Source organism: Lactuca sativa, chromosome 1 (genome assembly GCF_002870075.4).
Source record: "Lactuca sativa cultivar Salinas chromosome 1, Lsat_Salinas_v11, whole genome shotgun sequence".
Taxonomy (NCBI): domain Eukaryota; kingdom Viridiplantae; phylum Streptophyta; class Magnoliopsida; order Asterales; family Asteraceae; genus Lactuca; species Lactuca sativa.
This window is the reverse complement of record NC_056623.2, coordinates 70,054,531-70,070,765: the sequence shown is the minus strand read 5'-3', so window position 1 is coordinate 70,070,765 and position 16,235 is coordinate 70,054,531. Positions and strand designations below refer to the sequence as shown.

At 33.9% G+C, this 16,235-nt stretch overlaps 2 protein-coding genes across 2 annotated transcripts; both read left to right on the top strand.

Moving 5' to 3' along the window:
• The first annotated feature begins 5,232 nt into the window (after positions 1–5,232).
• Positions 5,233–6,122, top strand: LOC111916559 (inactive protein RESTRICTED TEV MOVEMENT 2). Its single transcript, XM_023912222.3, has 2 exons — positions 5,233–5,480; positions 5,581–6,122. The coding sequence occupies exons 1-2, from the start codon at positions 5,363–5,365 to the stop codon at positions 6,027–6,029; spliced, it is 567 nt and encodes a 188-aa protein (XP_023767990.1). The 5' UTR covers positions 5,233–5,362; the 3' UTR covers positions 6,030–6,122.
• Positions 6,123–12,296: 6,174 nt separating this feature from the next.
• LOC111916598 (uncharacterized) lies at positions 12,297–16,216 on the top strand. Its single transcript, XM_023912262.3, has 9 exons — positions 12,297–13,693; positions 14,031–14,120; positions 14,207–14,990; positions 15,065–15,150; positions 15,241–15,338; positions 15,458–15,546; positions 15,624–15,661; positions 15,754–15,821; positions 15,999–16,216. Exons 1-8 carry the CDS (start codon positions 12,665–12,667, stop codon positions 15,817–15,819), a joined length of 2,280 nt encoding a protein of 759 aa, XP_023768030.1. The 5' UTR covers positions 12,297–12,664; the 3' UTR covers positions 15,820–15,821; positions 15,999–16,216.
• Positions 16,217–16,235: the final 19 nt, after the last annotated feature.

Sequence of the window (16,235 nt, the reverse complement as noted above, 5' to 3'; positions counted from 1 at the left end):
TTCCATTTGCTAGATCCCATTTTGTGAAGTTTTAGGGCTTTTCTAAGCCATTTTGGTCACCAACCATGATTGCAAGCATGGTTTGGAGTTGATGTTTCGGATCTAGGCCCTTAGAGGGGTTACAAGGCAGAAAGGAGTGGCTCTTGCACTCAAAGAAGGCCCCATGCTTTGAAAGGGCTTGTTTAAGGACCTTTTAAGCTCAAAGTCCCATGCAAGCACATAAAGGTTGTAACTTTACGTGCTAGATCGATTGTAGAAGCATAGATCTATCTTTTGATGAAAGGTTGTATTTCAGAAAGTGAAGATCCAGTGAGTGGTTGTGACCAACTCGACGAGTCCGTTCTTGGACTCGGCGAGTCCAAGGTTCTGTCCCATATCAGTTGAGGGTCATAAGGATCCAATTGAGTGTGGAAAGGTTTTAAGGGGGTCCCAGGGAGTGACCCAACGTTCTGGACTAAGCCCTTGTTCTGGAAATTCATGGGACTCAACGAGTGCATGAACATACTCGGCGAGTCCAAGGCAATCTTCTTAAGGATGAAGATGAACTCGACGAGTTGTTCATATAACTCGACGAGTCAAGGACAGGACCTGTGTATCAGTTGATGATGAGCTCGACGAGTTGTTCATACAACTCGGCGAGTCGGATGAGGATTCAGTCGATGTTCATTTAGAAGGAAAACTCGTCAAGTCATCGCCTAACTCGACGAGTAGAGATGGGTATGAGGTCTAATGGAAGGATAGGGACTCGGCGAGTTGACGAGCCAACTCGGCGAGTCAGGTCAACTAGAAGTTGACTTTGACTTTGACTTGGTCAGGGTAAAATGGTCATTTTACCCTAAGAACAGTTAGCAGTGTATGACTAAGTGTTTTGTGGGAATTTTAGCCAGAGGATTTTTGGAGCAGCAGCGGCAGCAGTCAGAGGATTCCTGCACAGTTCAACAGCTACTACGAGGTGAGTTACCTTATAGTAGCGGTGGGTTTACGGCCACAATGTCGGCCCACCAGTAGGGATCGTATGTTAGATGTTTGTCTTTGTGATATTCATTTGTGTTGCTACTACCTGATATTTTATATGCTAGCGTGATATGATATGTGATAGTGATAGAGTTCGGTTGTTAGGACCGAAGTGTAGGTTAGGCACCCCAGATATGCCTAACAATATGTTATGATATGTTTAGCTGCTAGCATGATATGTTATATGAGATAGAGGTAGTAGGAGGGGGAAAAGTCCCCGATATTCGGTTGTTAGGACCGAAGGGTAGGTCGGACACCCCATATATGTCTGACAATAGATTATGCTATGATATATGTGATAGTAGTAGTAGGGGTGAAATACTCCCCGAGGTTCGGTTGTTAGGACCGAAGGGTAGTCAGCACCCCAGAATGGCTCGACATGGGTAGGTCAGCGCCCCAGAATGGCTTGACACAGGTAGGACGACACCCCAGAATGGCCGCATGGGTAGGTCGGTACCCCATAATGGTCGTACGGGTAGGTCGGCATCCCAGAAATGTCTGACAGTATGTATATGATGTGATTGTATGGTATGTGGTACGATGAGGGAACTCACTAAGCTTCGTGCTTACAGTTTTCAGTTTTGGTTTCAGGTACCTCTTCAGCAAAGGGGAAGGAGCTGGCGTGGTAGCGGCACATCATACACACGCTCTTTGTTTTCCGCACTATGAGATATTCTGGGATTTGTACTCTGACGTTATTATGTTTTGCGATTCGGTTCTCAGATACGAGACATGTTTTTATTAAATGATATGATCGGATGATATTTTGTTACAAATGTTTTGCAAATCACTTAATCAAAAATGAAAATTTTGGACGTGAAAATTGGGTCGTTACATAGGCCCATGGATCAGGAAGGGCTAGGCCCATTATATGTTATGTATGTGCTAATTGTCTTCGTGACTTTTGCATTTGTATGATCGGGCTAGGCCCATTGGTTTGGTAAGGCTAATCCCATTATGGTAGGATGGGCCTAATGTGAGGGCTAGGCCTAATGGTATGTATGATATGTGGTATCTTAGGGAATTCACTAAGCTTTGTGCTTACGGTTTTTATGGTTATAGTTTTAGGTACTTTCAGTTCGAAAAGGAAGGGTCTGACGTGATCGCAGCGCATCCACCCATGTTTCTGCATTATAGTGATTTTGGGATTGTATTCTGATAATTGTTTTCTTATAAAGTACCTTTGAATATTTAGAAAAATGACAATGAATGTTTGACTTAAAGTAAATTAATGTTTTTTTTGAATTAACAATGAAATTCTTACCTCATAATTTTTGGGACGTTACAAGTGGGTATCAGAGTTTTGGTTTGAGGGATTCAGGCACACTCTCGAGTATGTTTGAACTCAAACTAAGGAATTGATAATCTTTTGAAAGAAAATGAGTTTCTAAAAAGATTTTGTAAAAAGGAATAAATTTCTAAAAGGATTTTATAAAGACAAAAGGGGTGGTGCATGCAATCAGCCGAGCTCACGTAAGTGACTCCCATAATACCCATACACGTTTTTTATGATTATATGTTATGAGAATTGCATGCTAGGATAAGGCTAGGGACACTTTCAAGAATTGCATGATAGATTAGCCTGATATGTGATGTCCTGTAGCCTAGGAAGCATTAGATGTTATGCTAGATTGGAAATGTGTATTGGTATCAGTAATTTCTAAGTGTATGCTTTAATACGATTAGGATCATATAGTCCTAAAATGATTGATTTGGTCTTATTTCTTATTCCTCGTTTGGTTGTGGTCCTAGGGTAGTCTCTTTATTCGACACTCTATTTGATCTTGTACTGTGTATAATTTGCATGCATAAGGCAACCGACAGTGAGAGTGGAAGTTCCTAGCATGAGTTATAGTATGTGAGTTTGAATGTTCTTTGGTTATTCTATGGAGTGGAGTGCTACTGCACGAATGTTGCTTGCTTTGTGCTTTGTGGAACTCTTAAGTGATGTGAGTTAGCTATTAATTGAATATGTTAAGTCACATGTGACAAAGGTTGAACATCGAAGCCAATAAGAAAATGGTTATGGGGTTTTTCATTATAAATATATGATGCCTTTTTCACACTTCCATGAAGCGCCTTGATGTCTGGTTTAGACCGACTTTATTCCATGTTTAAGTTGGTTTTATACTTTTAGTCTAAAAAATTTAAGGAATGATCGGTTTGCGTTCAGTCCTCTCACCACTAGTTTTTTGAAACATGTTGAATTGGTTATTTTTCTTGTTGAATTTAATTTTCTCTTGAACCGGCTTGGTTGAACCCGATAATGAAGCCACACGATTTCTATTTTAGATTCACAATCGAAAATAATCATTCAAATGAGTAACCATACATAAATAAAACAATTATACATAAATCATATAATGTATAACAAAAAAAATCCAAAAATAACTTGGAAATAAAGTCTAAATATTTTCACTAAAAGCAAACTTGAAAAGTACGACACCTTAGACCATTTATTAACTCTCACATCATACTAACAACTAAAAGAATGATAAATAACAACGACTATTTATTAACTTTCACATCATACTAACAAGTAAAAGAATGATCAATAACAACTGAATGTGTGATTTTAGGTTGAAGTTCATTATTTTTCTGTCGGTTTCAAACACCATTGAAGATCAATATATATAACATCATCAACTGACATAAACAAATATTAACATACAAATATAAACAAATGAACATAAACAAAAGTAAATAAACGAATGACATCATTGTTTGTTTAACTCAACAAAGAAAAAAAATGTTCAATATTGTTTATTTATTAAATAAACGAATGTATCACCGAACATTTCACGAACAGTTTTTCGATCGTTTAGTTATTTTACAGCCCTATGTTTTGTAGTTAAAAATTAAAAAAAATCTGCCCTGGAAATAAAATCTCAATCCGAAATGCGATGAACATTTTCGGAGAAGGTAAAGTTTTTTTTAATATGTATTTTGTATGTCTTTATTAACATGTTTCTTTAATATTTAGGTTTTGTAATTAGGTCGAAAAATCATAAAAAAATGTCTGAAATAGAAACGTAGGCATAATATTTGAAGTGTTTATCACATTTGAATTCATTCTCGGCAACATATGATATTTTCTGTTTTCGGCCAGCTAAATATTTTAAAATCTAATTAATCATTTGACCCGTTAAAGATGAATATAACTTAAATGTTAAATCATTTGTCGATATATTATATAAAGTTTTCCAACAATGAGGACCGAATTATATTTAATTATAATAAATAAATAAATAAATAAAACCTATGTGGTGATTTGGTAAGTATTTGAAAGTTGAAACGAATTTGGAGTACTTGGTGAACAAGTTTTAAGTAAAGAAAAGATTTTAGAATCCAGTAGTTATATAATACACTATAAACATGAAGTCATGAAGTATCTAAGATGAAAGTTATGTGCTTTTATGTTGTGTTCATGGAAGAAAATTTTATATATCAACAAAGATATCTATCATCAAAGGACTTCTAGTTTAATGGTATTAAGTGTTGGGTTTTCTCTTTAAATTAAAAATTCAAGTCATATATATGATATAGGTGGAATTATGAATATTTTAGAAATATATTAATAAGATTTACCGTCAAATTATTAAAACCTAATATGAGCAATTGAGTATGACGTTACTTTGATATAATACTCAAATTAATAATTTATAATGATATGGTTAAAAGTTAGCTTGGATGTCAAAATTACTGAGTTCCAATTACAAAAAAATATATTTATTCATGATGACAAAAGTGTGCATGTAGAAAGAACATATTTCATTCAAAAGAACACGTTTCTTAAATCAAATTTTAATAATCTATAGGTTATAAATTTGAATATCAAATAAAGGACACAGGTATCTAAAATAATACCTGACCCTATTTAACTATAAACTTATTTGATAAGCTTTTAAATATTGATTCTAACATACATTTCCTTTAATCAAATTTTACAAGCAATTTAAACATATATGGAACAAATAGTAAAATTTTAAAATCTTGACGATAAATTAGTTACCAAATTCATATCATTTTTGGGATTAAAACAACATAAAACTATCAAAATCAATCATAAACATCTTAAAAGTTACCTCATGCATGCATCGCATGTTCAAAGATCCTTCTTTTTTTTTTTAATTTGTTTCAAGCCATGCCTTGCTTTCACAAAAAGCTTTTGAATCCTAAGCTTTTGCCATTTAACGAAGCAAAACCAACAAAACCAACACTACTAGAAAAGGAATAACATTATTCATTCATGCTACCACTATAAAAACAACACCGCTAAATCCAAAATTAATCATCTTTCAGATTAATTTCCAATTGTCTCTAGTAAACAGTTCTATATATAATCGCGATGGATTCAAAGGTTGGAGGCACCCAATTGCAAAAGTTATTATCTTATGATGAATTCGAACCCATGTGCACATGGCAACGTGAGGATGGACAAGATGTACTCGTGCTCCATCTCCCAGGTATCCATCCACATATTTCTTGCTTTTTTAAATACAATTAGGAACAACTGATTTTATTGATTCATATATTCTAATTATATATATGTGTTTTATATATAAGAATTCAAGAAGGATCAACTAAGAATCCAGATTAGCAATACTGGGATTTTGAAGATCACTGGAGAAAATGTTGTAGATGGTAAAAGGAGAAACCGTTTTTTGAAAGAAATTAAGGTCACAAAAGATTATGACTCAAACAACATTCATGCCAAATTCTCCCAAGGTCGTCTTCGTGTTACTATGCCCAAAAAAGTTCCAACACCCACAACCATGGAATCGCCTTCTGCAGCTGCGATGGCATTGCCTCAAGATAACCAAAACGATACTATTGCCAACACAAACGGGAAAACGTCCATCATTCCTAATATAAGAGCAAGAGTAGGCAAAGTTGTGAAATCTAAAGAGTTTTCTGCAGCAATGGTGAATGTTGGCTTTGTAGTGGTCGCGGCTTTTAGCATTTATGTTGCATATAATTACTGGACTTCATATGTACGAGTTGATGAGGATTGATTCATTCATCAAATTTCTGGAGACTAATATGTATTTGTTTGTACGATGAATTGAATCATGTGAAATAAGATGAATTATTATTATTTTAATGTATATCGGTTGAAAAGAATTATAGTAAATTGTGATCAAATTCCTCTATTTGTACTCTTTGTAATACAAATAAAAGTATCGTTTTTGTTTCACACAATGATAATCATCTACTTAACAAAAATAATTCATAACAGATAATTAGACCAATCATTTTTCCATCAAACTGTCTTTTTCCTCATATTCTTATCACAGTCAACCATTTATACTAGTTAATTTAGTAAAATTAGAAATAATGAATATGATACAAAATATTAGAGATGACAAAAACCATCGTACGCGATACTTGAACCCGAGTTGACCAAGATGGGGACAAGTAATCTCCGAACTAAAAATCAAGGAGGGAAACGGGGGACTGGTATACCAATCGGTCCAAGATCCCGACTTGATAGTTATATAATATATAAATAATAATCTAAATTTTAAATTTAGTTTTCATTAAGAAAATGATCAAACTAAACATGTTAGACTACTAAAGCTCAACTATTTATGGGCATTTAGGGACGGTTCTTAAAACCTTCGAAGATCAAAATACTCCATATATAACTTAGAAACTTTAAAGACTTCACTAAACAAACATTGATATCTCAAAACACTAGTGTAACCCAAAAAAGTTTGTCAAATTTAGATGGATCTGTCCATTCGACAACCTACAAAAAAAACGACCAAAATGTTCTCTAGAAATCTCCAAATTACTCGTTGTTTCTTGTGATGGAAACTAGACTTCCATGTCTTTCCAACCGTTTTGTCTTTAGGTTAACAATCAATAAAAGAAAAAAGCATTGTGCGAATAGAATTTTAAAAAAAGAAATGATAAATGTGTAATCATAGGCCACTATGCTAAAATCGCAACCCATGAAGCAGGGCAGAGCTAGAATTTTAGATTAGCGGGCTAAGACGTATGTATATATATATATATATATATATATATATATATATATATATATATATATATATATATATATATATATATATAATATATATATATATATATATCCCTATACTAATAAAAGAGTAGTTCTTTTGCTATGTGTCACCATATTAGATCTCTTAATTAATGTGTTGTTACTTGTCAATGTATTAGTTCTCCATTTTAAATTTATTCGACCTTCTCATTAATGTGATGCTATTTGTCAATGTATTTATTCTCTATTTTAAAATTTAAAATTTATATTATTGTTTTCATTAATTCAAAAATAAAAAATATTGTATCTAATATATATTAAAAATCAATTTTACATATTTATTTGAATCAATGATTATAATTTCATATAACCAATAAAAATATCTTTTAAATTAATAATTTATTTAAAATAACTGATTAATAATTTTGAGTTTTTACTATAAAAGTTTGATTAATTTTATAACCGTGGTTCCCACAGGTTATAAACTAGTATATATATATATATATATATATATATATATATATATATATATATATATATATATATATATATATATATATATATATATATAAAATAAACCATTTGAATGAGATATCTGTATATACTTTACATGAGTTTATAGTCTTGTATCATAAAAAAAATGTAATAAGGAAAGTAATAATAGATTCTCTACATTGTTACTTTTACAGTTATATCTTTGATGTTTTTTGAAAATTAATATCCACTAATATTAATTACAATTAAATGCAATGTAGTTAGGGGGGACATCCACTAGCCCGTTTACTAGCTCCGCCCCTACAGTCCAACATTGATTTTGATAATTATTTGGGTCATTTTTTTAAATTTTTAGATATTTCTTGACAACTATGTATTTGACTAAATTTGTTTTTTAATCATCTTTAAATTGTATTAAATTATTATAAGACTAAATTATATAAATGGATATTAAGTTTTGTCCCTATTTTGTTTTTCTTTCGATGAGGATGCTCATTGTTTCAATGTTTTTTGAGGTTGTCTCCTGACATAATTGAAAAGAATCAGGTCAATCGAAATTCATAAATATATAAGGTTCAAAGTCGGTCAAAAATAAAAATTGAACAAATATGAAATCGCAAACTCATGAGCCCACATGCGATTTTGATGGTTATAAGTTATTTATGTTATTTCCTTAACTTTTTGATTTTTCTTGACAAATAATTAAATGATTATGACTAATTTTTTTATTTTTTAAATTCCAACTAGATTCGTGTCCCCCGCTACGCGGGGGTTAGATGGTATAGATGTTTACGCTTGAAGTATATGTATGTTTATTATTTTGTATGCGTTTACTATTGGAGTTATTTGGATGTGCATGTTGTAAGGGTAGATGTGTTATCTGATGGTAATAAATATATTTTCGGAATATAAAACTAATGATGAAAGGTTTGATTTCTTAGGATTTATTGTATTGTTTGTTCTCTGATTCCTTTTGTATTTGACATATGGATCGTATGAGAGAATATGGATCAAAAGAAAGTTGTTCATTAGATGGTGATTACATCATTTTTCATTACATAACTGCATACAAAAGTGGTCGATGTTGTAGAAGTGGATGATGCTGCTTTTGTTATGGTGTTGGATGGTGTTGCACGATCTTGTTGCATATTTTGATGGCTTCTGACATGTTTTCCTGCATCATGTTGAACATGTCGAGCATCAACACGGTGTCTTTGTCAATGCCCTCTCAATCACTTTCACAATATTCGCATCCTAAAACAAACCCTAAAAATATATTTTGAAATATATTTCATGTATACCTTCGTTGGATGTTGAATAGAAGGCCTCACATTTGCCACGTCACCAACCTCAAGTATGTTATTAACATTCCCCCTATCATCCTTTTTTATGGGTGAAGTTGTTGAATGCCTCCAATTCCCATTCGCTATAAACTTATAATAAGACCTGAAACATTTCTCATCAAATTAATTAAGTCGCGTCACATAGTTTGACCAAATAGTCAACTTAAATTTACAGTAGAATGATAAAAATTACTTCCCCTGTGCAAGTCGAACTTCAGGTTCATATTGTGGCCCACCTTTATGGATTGCTTTAACCGGTTCTTTCCAATTCCCAGCGAAACCTCTAATTAATTCCACATTCTCTCCCTCATGTCCATTCCACACAAATGTGACAGAATAGGTAGCTGGTCCCTCATGTTTCCCATTTTCCACCATAGCTATCAAATCCCATGTTGCTCTATCAGGACGACACGTGTGCAATCCAGATACATAATTGTAAGCTACATGAAGTGAAGTATCAGTCATCCAATGAAGATATGCAATCACACAACAAAATGTCGTTATAGTCTTTATTCTTCCAATTTTTCTTCAATTAATATAAAAAACAAAGGAGAAATTGTAGCTTTACCCAACTATATTCAAATTTCCCAAATGTTGCCTTTTTCACCAATATCTCCAAATGTTCATCATTTTCTCAAAAACTTTATAAGCAATATCTGGAAAAACTAATGATAAAACACCATATATTGCAAAATGACATATTAAAAAGAAACCATAATCGCTCATTTTAACGAAGTTTAGCTTACTTCGTAGGTTCCTCACCAAGTAGCCTCATATGCTTCTTAAGAAGCCTCACCCTGCTTAAAAGCCCAAAATCCGGAAAATACCATCTCAAAAGAGGTGATAGTGACACACAAATAATGAGCTCTTTGGGAATCTTTTCATATCCATAAGTAAAAAGATGTGGCTGTTTGCTAACATAATAAGAACTTTAAGAAATAGTAGAAAAATATATAGAAAATCAACAGACCAGTCAAGAAGAACACGAATTAAAACTGGTGGTTTGTCCTTTGTCATTATAACACAAAGTGGAGTAATAGATGCCTGCAAGTTTTGTGATATTTTGAGCACATTAGAATAAATAAGTAATGCAATGAATATATAGGCTGCAAAGAGTTAACTCATCATTTTTTTAGTTTTATGCAGGTAGTTGTAATTAGAAACGTCTACCAACTTTACATAAAAGTACATTGCATTTATTTGTAAAGTAAGTAAAGTATGTTGCTATTTTTTACCCTTTGTGCTTTTTTTTACAACATGATCACCTTATCTACATTGTCCATTGGTAATCATAAAAAAGTAATCTTATATGTTGCTTCAATGTTCAACAACAATTACATTTTAATAATTAAATCAAAAATAAATTAAAACAACAATTATAAAAATAAAGAATATAATACGTATATAAACCTATAACTCTTGCCTATATATCTGCAACTTTCAATTGGCCCCCACTATCCAGGAAATTATTTCTGGCACCCTACCAATATTTTAATTATTAAAAAAAATGTCAACATATGAACTTATATAAGTAAATTTATATAATTAGTTGAACCTATATTAGCTGCCTTACTTTGGCCTTAAATCACAGTGGATAATTGGATATGTCTTACTGTCATGAAGATAACTCATACCCCTGTTATCAATCAAAGAGCAAAAAGTGTCAAATACTAAGTATATGATTTCATAATAATAAATATTTTAATATTATTACAAATACTATTATCATAATAATGATCCATTAGGATTATTGGTAACTTTTACACCGTTTCTTTGATCTTTTTTTAGCTATTTTTTCTAAAAGTTTACAACCGGACATGTTATTAATATAATATTATAAAAAAAATCCTAACTTACCTTTTTTCTCCTGATTCACATAAACTGAGGTTAAAAAAACTACTTGCCTCCCAATATCCAGAGCAAATGTAAGAGCTTTTGATGGGGACAACTTTCCTATCTTTTGAAGATAGCTTCTAAGATCACCCTGAAAATTCATCCAAATTCAATCATTTCTATAGTATTATCAATTTATCATATCAACACGAAACACAAAAAGCTTGTTAGAAATACAAATCTATGCAACGGAGTTCTAAACAACATAACCAACGAAATAAACCCAGGTACCATAAGGTCTGCGTGCAATCCCAAATACAACATCAAATTAAACTGCATACATTTAATTTTAGAACGATAAAAAAGAATATAAAAAACAAAAAAGGTACCATTTTTAATCCTGTCAAGTGCTTCCAATGGCTCTGTTTTTTTTTCGGTTTTTAAAAAGCTAAAAACAGAAAATCGCAGTGACAGTGGTTTTCTGGAATGAGTGATTTTCTTTCGAACATCATAATGATCGGTCATCGCCACAAACCTGATTGACTTGTAGCACTGACCAACAACAAAAGAATTTATTTTCCAACCTCTGTTGAACTCTTGAGTCCAACTGGCGGTGACTGATGGTGGTGGCGTAGGGAAGAAGGGGATACAAATACGACGACTGATAGGCGGAGAAGACACCCTCCAAATGAAACACAGGAGCATACCTACATCAAAACATCACAAATATCAAAATCATGTCCCTCCTATCGATATAACCATAACCAAAATAATAATGATAATAATAACAATAACTAATAAATAGTCTCTACTTGGAATCGCAATCCTATAAGCTGTAGATAGTCAGAAGGCAAATAACCGGAATATTTGAATCTTAATAGTTGATAGAGGAAGCCGATGATGTGAGATGACGCTGATTCGAGGTTTGGGTGTGTCGAAGGAAGAGGCATATAACCTTTGGATAGCTTCCAACAAACACGATGGCTACAAAGGGGGTTGGGGTGAATCGATGGCGGTGGATTAAAATACAAAGGGGGTTGGGGTGAATCGATCGGTCGACGATTGTGGTCGTACTGTCGTACTGTCTGGTATATTCCCGACTTCTCTTCCGTTGGCGGTTATTGGACCTCCTTCCAACAAATTAGACAACGACGCTCTGATGAATGGAAACGAAGAACAGAAGGGAGAAGCGATGGATGAATGGAATCGGGTCGAAATTAACGCCTTGTATAGATAAAGGAGAGATAGGCGGTGAAGTGGTAGACAGCGGGAAACAGAATTGCTTAGGGTTTATCAGAGGAATTGAGGAGGTTTGTTCAGAGAGAAGAAGGAATAGAGGGTAGAATCAGAGAAGAAGAATGGAGAGATATGAGGCGGTGGAAATTAAAAAAGTTGAGTGGAAACCGAGAAGACAGTGAAGCAAAATCAAATTAACACGTGTCGACGAAGTTTATAGAAAACGGCATAAACTGCCCAGAAACACAAGAAAACGAAAAGATGACATACCATCATAAAGGAAGGGCCTTTTCTGCTAAAAAACCACCTAATTAACTGTAGCTAAGACCCAAAAATTTTAATATATAGTATAATTATCAATGCTAAATTATATCGTTAATCTAAAAGCCTGCCTCCAGGCTCCAACTACCCCCAGACCATCTTACAATTAGCCGAAGAAAACTTGAGCCTTTTAGAGGCCAGCTCTTCGCAAAGCACTCGGCTCCTCCTCGACGGCGTGACGCCAGTCAAACAGATACACCGACACCGCACGCAACCGCATCGCCACCTCTTTACTACACGATCCGGTCGATGCTTGATTCTACAAGCATTGCGACGCATATTCTCTTAATAATTAATATCACTGCGAAAAAACACCGGCGATTGGCAATTCTGCTGCCCCAAATCCAAACGCGACTCTACAGCCACCACAGCTACCACCACAGTAAGTGAAGATAAAGGAAGAAGCTATAACAAAATGAAAGCCCTAACAGAAGAAGCGGAAAAGACTGGAATCGAATCGGGGAAGACGGATTTAGCACCCGTAGGGAAAAATACGACGAAGAAGAAAGTAAAGATTGTAAAGAAGATCGTGAAGAAAAAGATTATTAGAAAGGTACCAAAACGTGTGCCAGTTGCATCATCCCATTGTAATGACATAGAAAAAGTTGCGAGTCCTAACCCTAATGATAATTCTCCAATGGAAGCTGAATCATTTGTACCGGTGGAAATTGAAAATCCTAATCTTGTTGTTAACGACTCAACAGAAGTTGAGGATATGAAGGAGTTTGAGGTTAGTAATAAGGACAAGGACGTTCGTTTGGTTGAAAACAATGATTGTTGCAGGGTTGAAAGCCAAAGGAGTGAACTGGTATCTGCATCCCTTTTGGGTGATCAGACCCAAATTGAATTGCACGATAGTGAGCATACCATCAACAACATGGATGCAGAAGAACATGCAGGCGAGGAGGGTGTGAAGGAGCAGGAAGAGAAGGTTTTCAAAATGGATGATGGGGTTAGTGAGGACACAAAGGTAGAGGAAAATGTGAAGGAGCACACAGAGAGGAGTGAATGTGGTGATGCTAATGCTAACCTTGCAGGTGGTTTAAGTAATGGTGTCAAGGAAGAAGAGGACATGGATAAGCAGGTTGACAATAAAGAACATATTGATTTGAAACTGAGTGATGCTGTTGAGCCTGAGGAGGGAATGAAGGAGGTAGTGAATAATGGTTTAAAATCACAAGGTTCAAGCGAGAAACAAGTAATGAGTGGAGAAATGGTAGCATCCAGGTTGAATATGAAGCACAGAACAAAGGTTTTTATCCATGGTTTTGACAAGGAGACAAAGGAGGAAGATATTAGAAAAGTTTTTGAGAAGGTTGGTGAGGTTGTTGAAGTGAGGTTAATAACAAATTTTAGATCAGGGAAAAGCAGGGGCTGTGGCTTTATCAAGTATGCTTCAGCAGACCTTGCCAGATTGGCTCTGAACAAATACAACACTGTTGAGGTAACTCTACTTTGTCCACTTATTATGTTGTAGATTGTTTTTTTCCCTGTTTTCAGCATTTGTACATCAAGAAATCTAAAGGTCTGATCCATCATGTGTACCAAAATCAATGCTATTGACATGTTTGACGATTACTGTTGCATATCTTTCTCTTATATCTCCTCTACTTGGTTTACTGATAGTGGTCTTTATAACACTATTGTCAACCACTATAATATGAACAGCTGTTAGAGCCTGTAGTAATAAACTTACGCCATGCATAGTTACATGATTGATTATAGGAGTAGTTTTTCATGAGTTAAATCCTGTAATTTGTTTGATTTATCAAATAAAATAGATTCGTGGAAGACTATGTCACACAGCTGCTGTTGATGGGAGTGACACTATCTTACTCAACAACATCAACAAAAACTGGAACAATGAACATGTAAGCCATTTTTCAATCATCAACCTTGATTACATTTACTCCCCACACTTAACAAAATATTCAAACATAATTTCTCCTTCTTTCAGGTCCTCACATTATTACAAAAAATTGGCATCAAGAACATAGATGAAGTCTCAGTTGTATCCGACCCTAAAAACCCTAACCTAAACCTAGGTTTTGCCTATCTTGAACTTGAAACAAAAAGAGATGCACAAGTCGTTTACAATAAACTTCAAAACAAAAATATTTTCGGGGCCCACTCGAATATAAAAGTCACATGGGCCCACCTATCAGCTGATCCAGTCAAAGAAGAAATACATAATAACAACAACAATAATACTACTACTACTACTAATAATAATAATAATAATGATAAGAATAGTAAATCTGTATATGCTGAAAATATACCTTGTACATGGGGAGAAAAGGAAGTGAGGGACCATTTTGGAAAATTTGGTGAAATTGAAAGCATTGCACTTGCGAAAAATATCCGGTCAACTACCAGAAACGACTTTGCGTTTATTAATTACAAGAAATGTGAAGGTGCTCTTTCGTGTATCGAGGCGTTGACTTGTAAAAAGTCAATGGGTGATGATGGGTTAAAGGTTTCTCTTTCAAAGTCGATGCCAAAAGTCAAATCGATGAAGACCATCTCAGGGTCAACAGGGTCAACTGTTACGGAGGTGAAGCAAAAAACTTACCTCAGGCCACACAAGAAACCTCAAAACATGAAAATTTCAAGCATTAGCAGACATGATGAAGATGGTAGAAGAAAGGCAGAATCTTCTTCAACTACTGATGAACTTGTAAAGCTTTTGAGAGAGCAAGCATCTTGGAAGCATGGTGGACCAAGTTTGACTTTGACCCCAGGTTTTTCACTCTTTTTTAAATACCTATGACTCGTGAGTGTGACAACATGTAACATGGTATCTTTATTTTTTCAGGCATGAACACTGGTCATCATCATCATCATCAACATCAACATCAACCATCATTTGGATTTGGAGGAAAGCAACTGTTTACACAAGTGGTAATTAGTTGAATTATTTCAGAAATCAAAACACATGTAATAATCATACATATCATAGTTGATATATAAAGATGTTGTGTATTCTAATAGGAAAGCAGATCATTATATCATGATCCCCAATCAATACCGTATTCATACCACCAAACTCATCTTCAAATCCCTAATGCTGCTGCTACTACACATCCCAGGTGTGTTGCATGTTTCTTGATACACACTTTACCTTCTTCCTTTTATTTGTATATATTTGTGTTTTTAAGGGGAAAAAAATCTGAAATTTGACAAGAAATATGTTGTTCTGGTCTGATAGATTTATAAGCAGACCAACAACAGATGGTGTTGCCATGCCCATGACATCGTTCCCTCATATTGATCCACAACATGGTCGTTACACATCTGGTATGTTGTTATTTATCTCACTTATGGCTATATATGGTTGGATTAAATTATAACCAATAAATATTTTTGCTTTACAGGATCATTTAATGGGAACCCTGTTCCTAGGTACTTCCAGGTATGATTCAGATTTTCTATTTCTGAAAACTTATTCTCAGTTCTCTTTTAATTAATTATCTTGCAATATTAAATTCCATATGTTTTTTGCAGACAAGAGACCAAACTACTTATCATGGAAGTAGTAGTGGCAGCAGCATATATCGCCAAATGCATTAGTTGTAAGTCAATTGTTTTTTTTTTTTTTAATGTTTCATATTTGAATTATTAACATTAAACATTTGTTCTTGTGTTTGGTTGAAGGTATTTTTTTGACCCCATATATGGATTTTAAAGTCTAAACGTCTTCTCTGCAAATCCTTATTGTCTCACATTTCTTAGTTCACTATTGTTTACAGGACTTGCTGGCTGCTAAGGTGTCTGCAGAGTCCCCATTAGTTTTTTGGTGTTGGAAATTACATTTAAGCCCTTTGTAAATTCACCCCAACTGTAAAAAAAGTGTTTATGATGTTATACTTATAAATCTGATAAAGTGATAAGTGTTTGTCAAGGTCTTGAATCATGGAAGTAATTCAATCTGTTATTATTATTATTATAGTTATTTATCTTAAATTAATTATTTTTTATAAACTAAT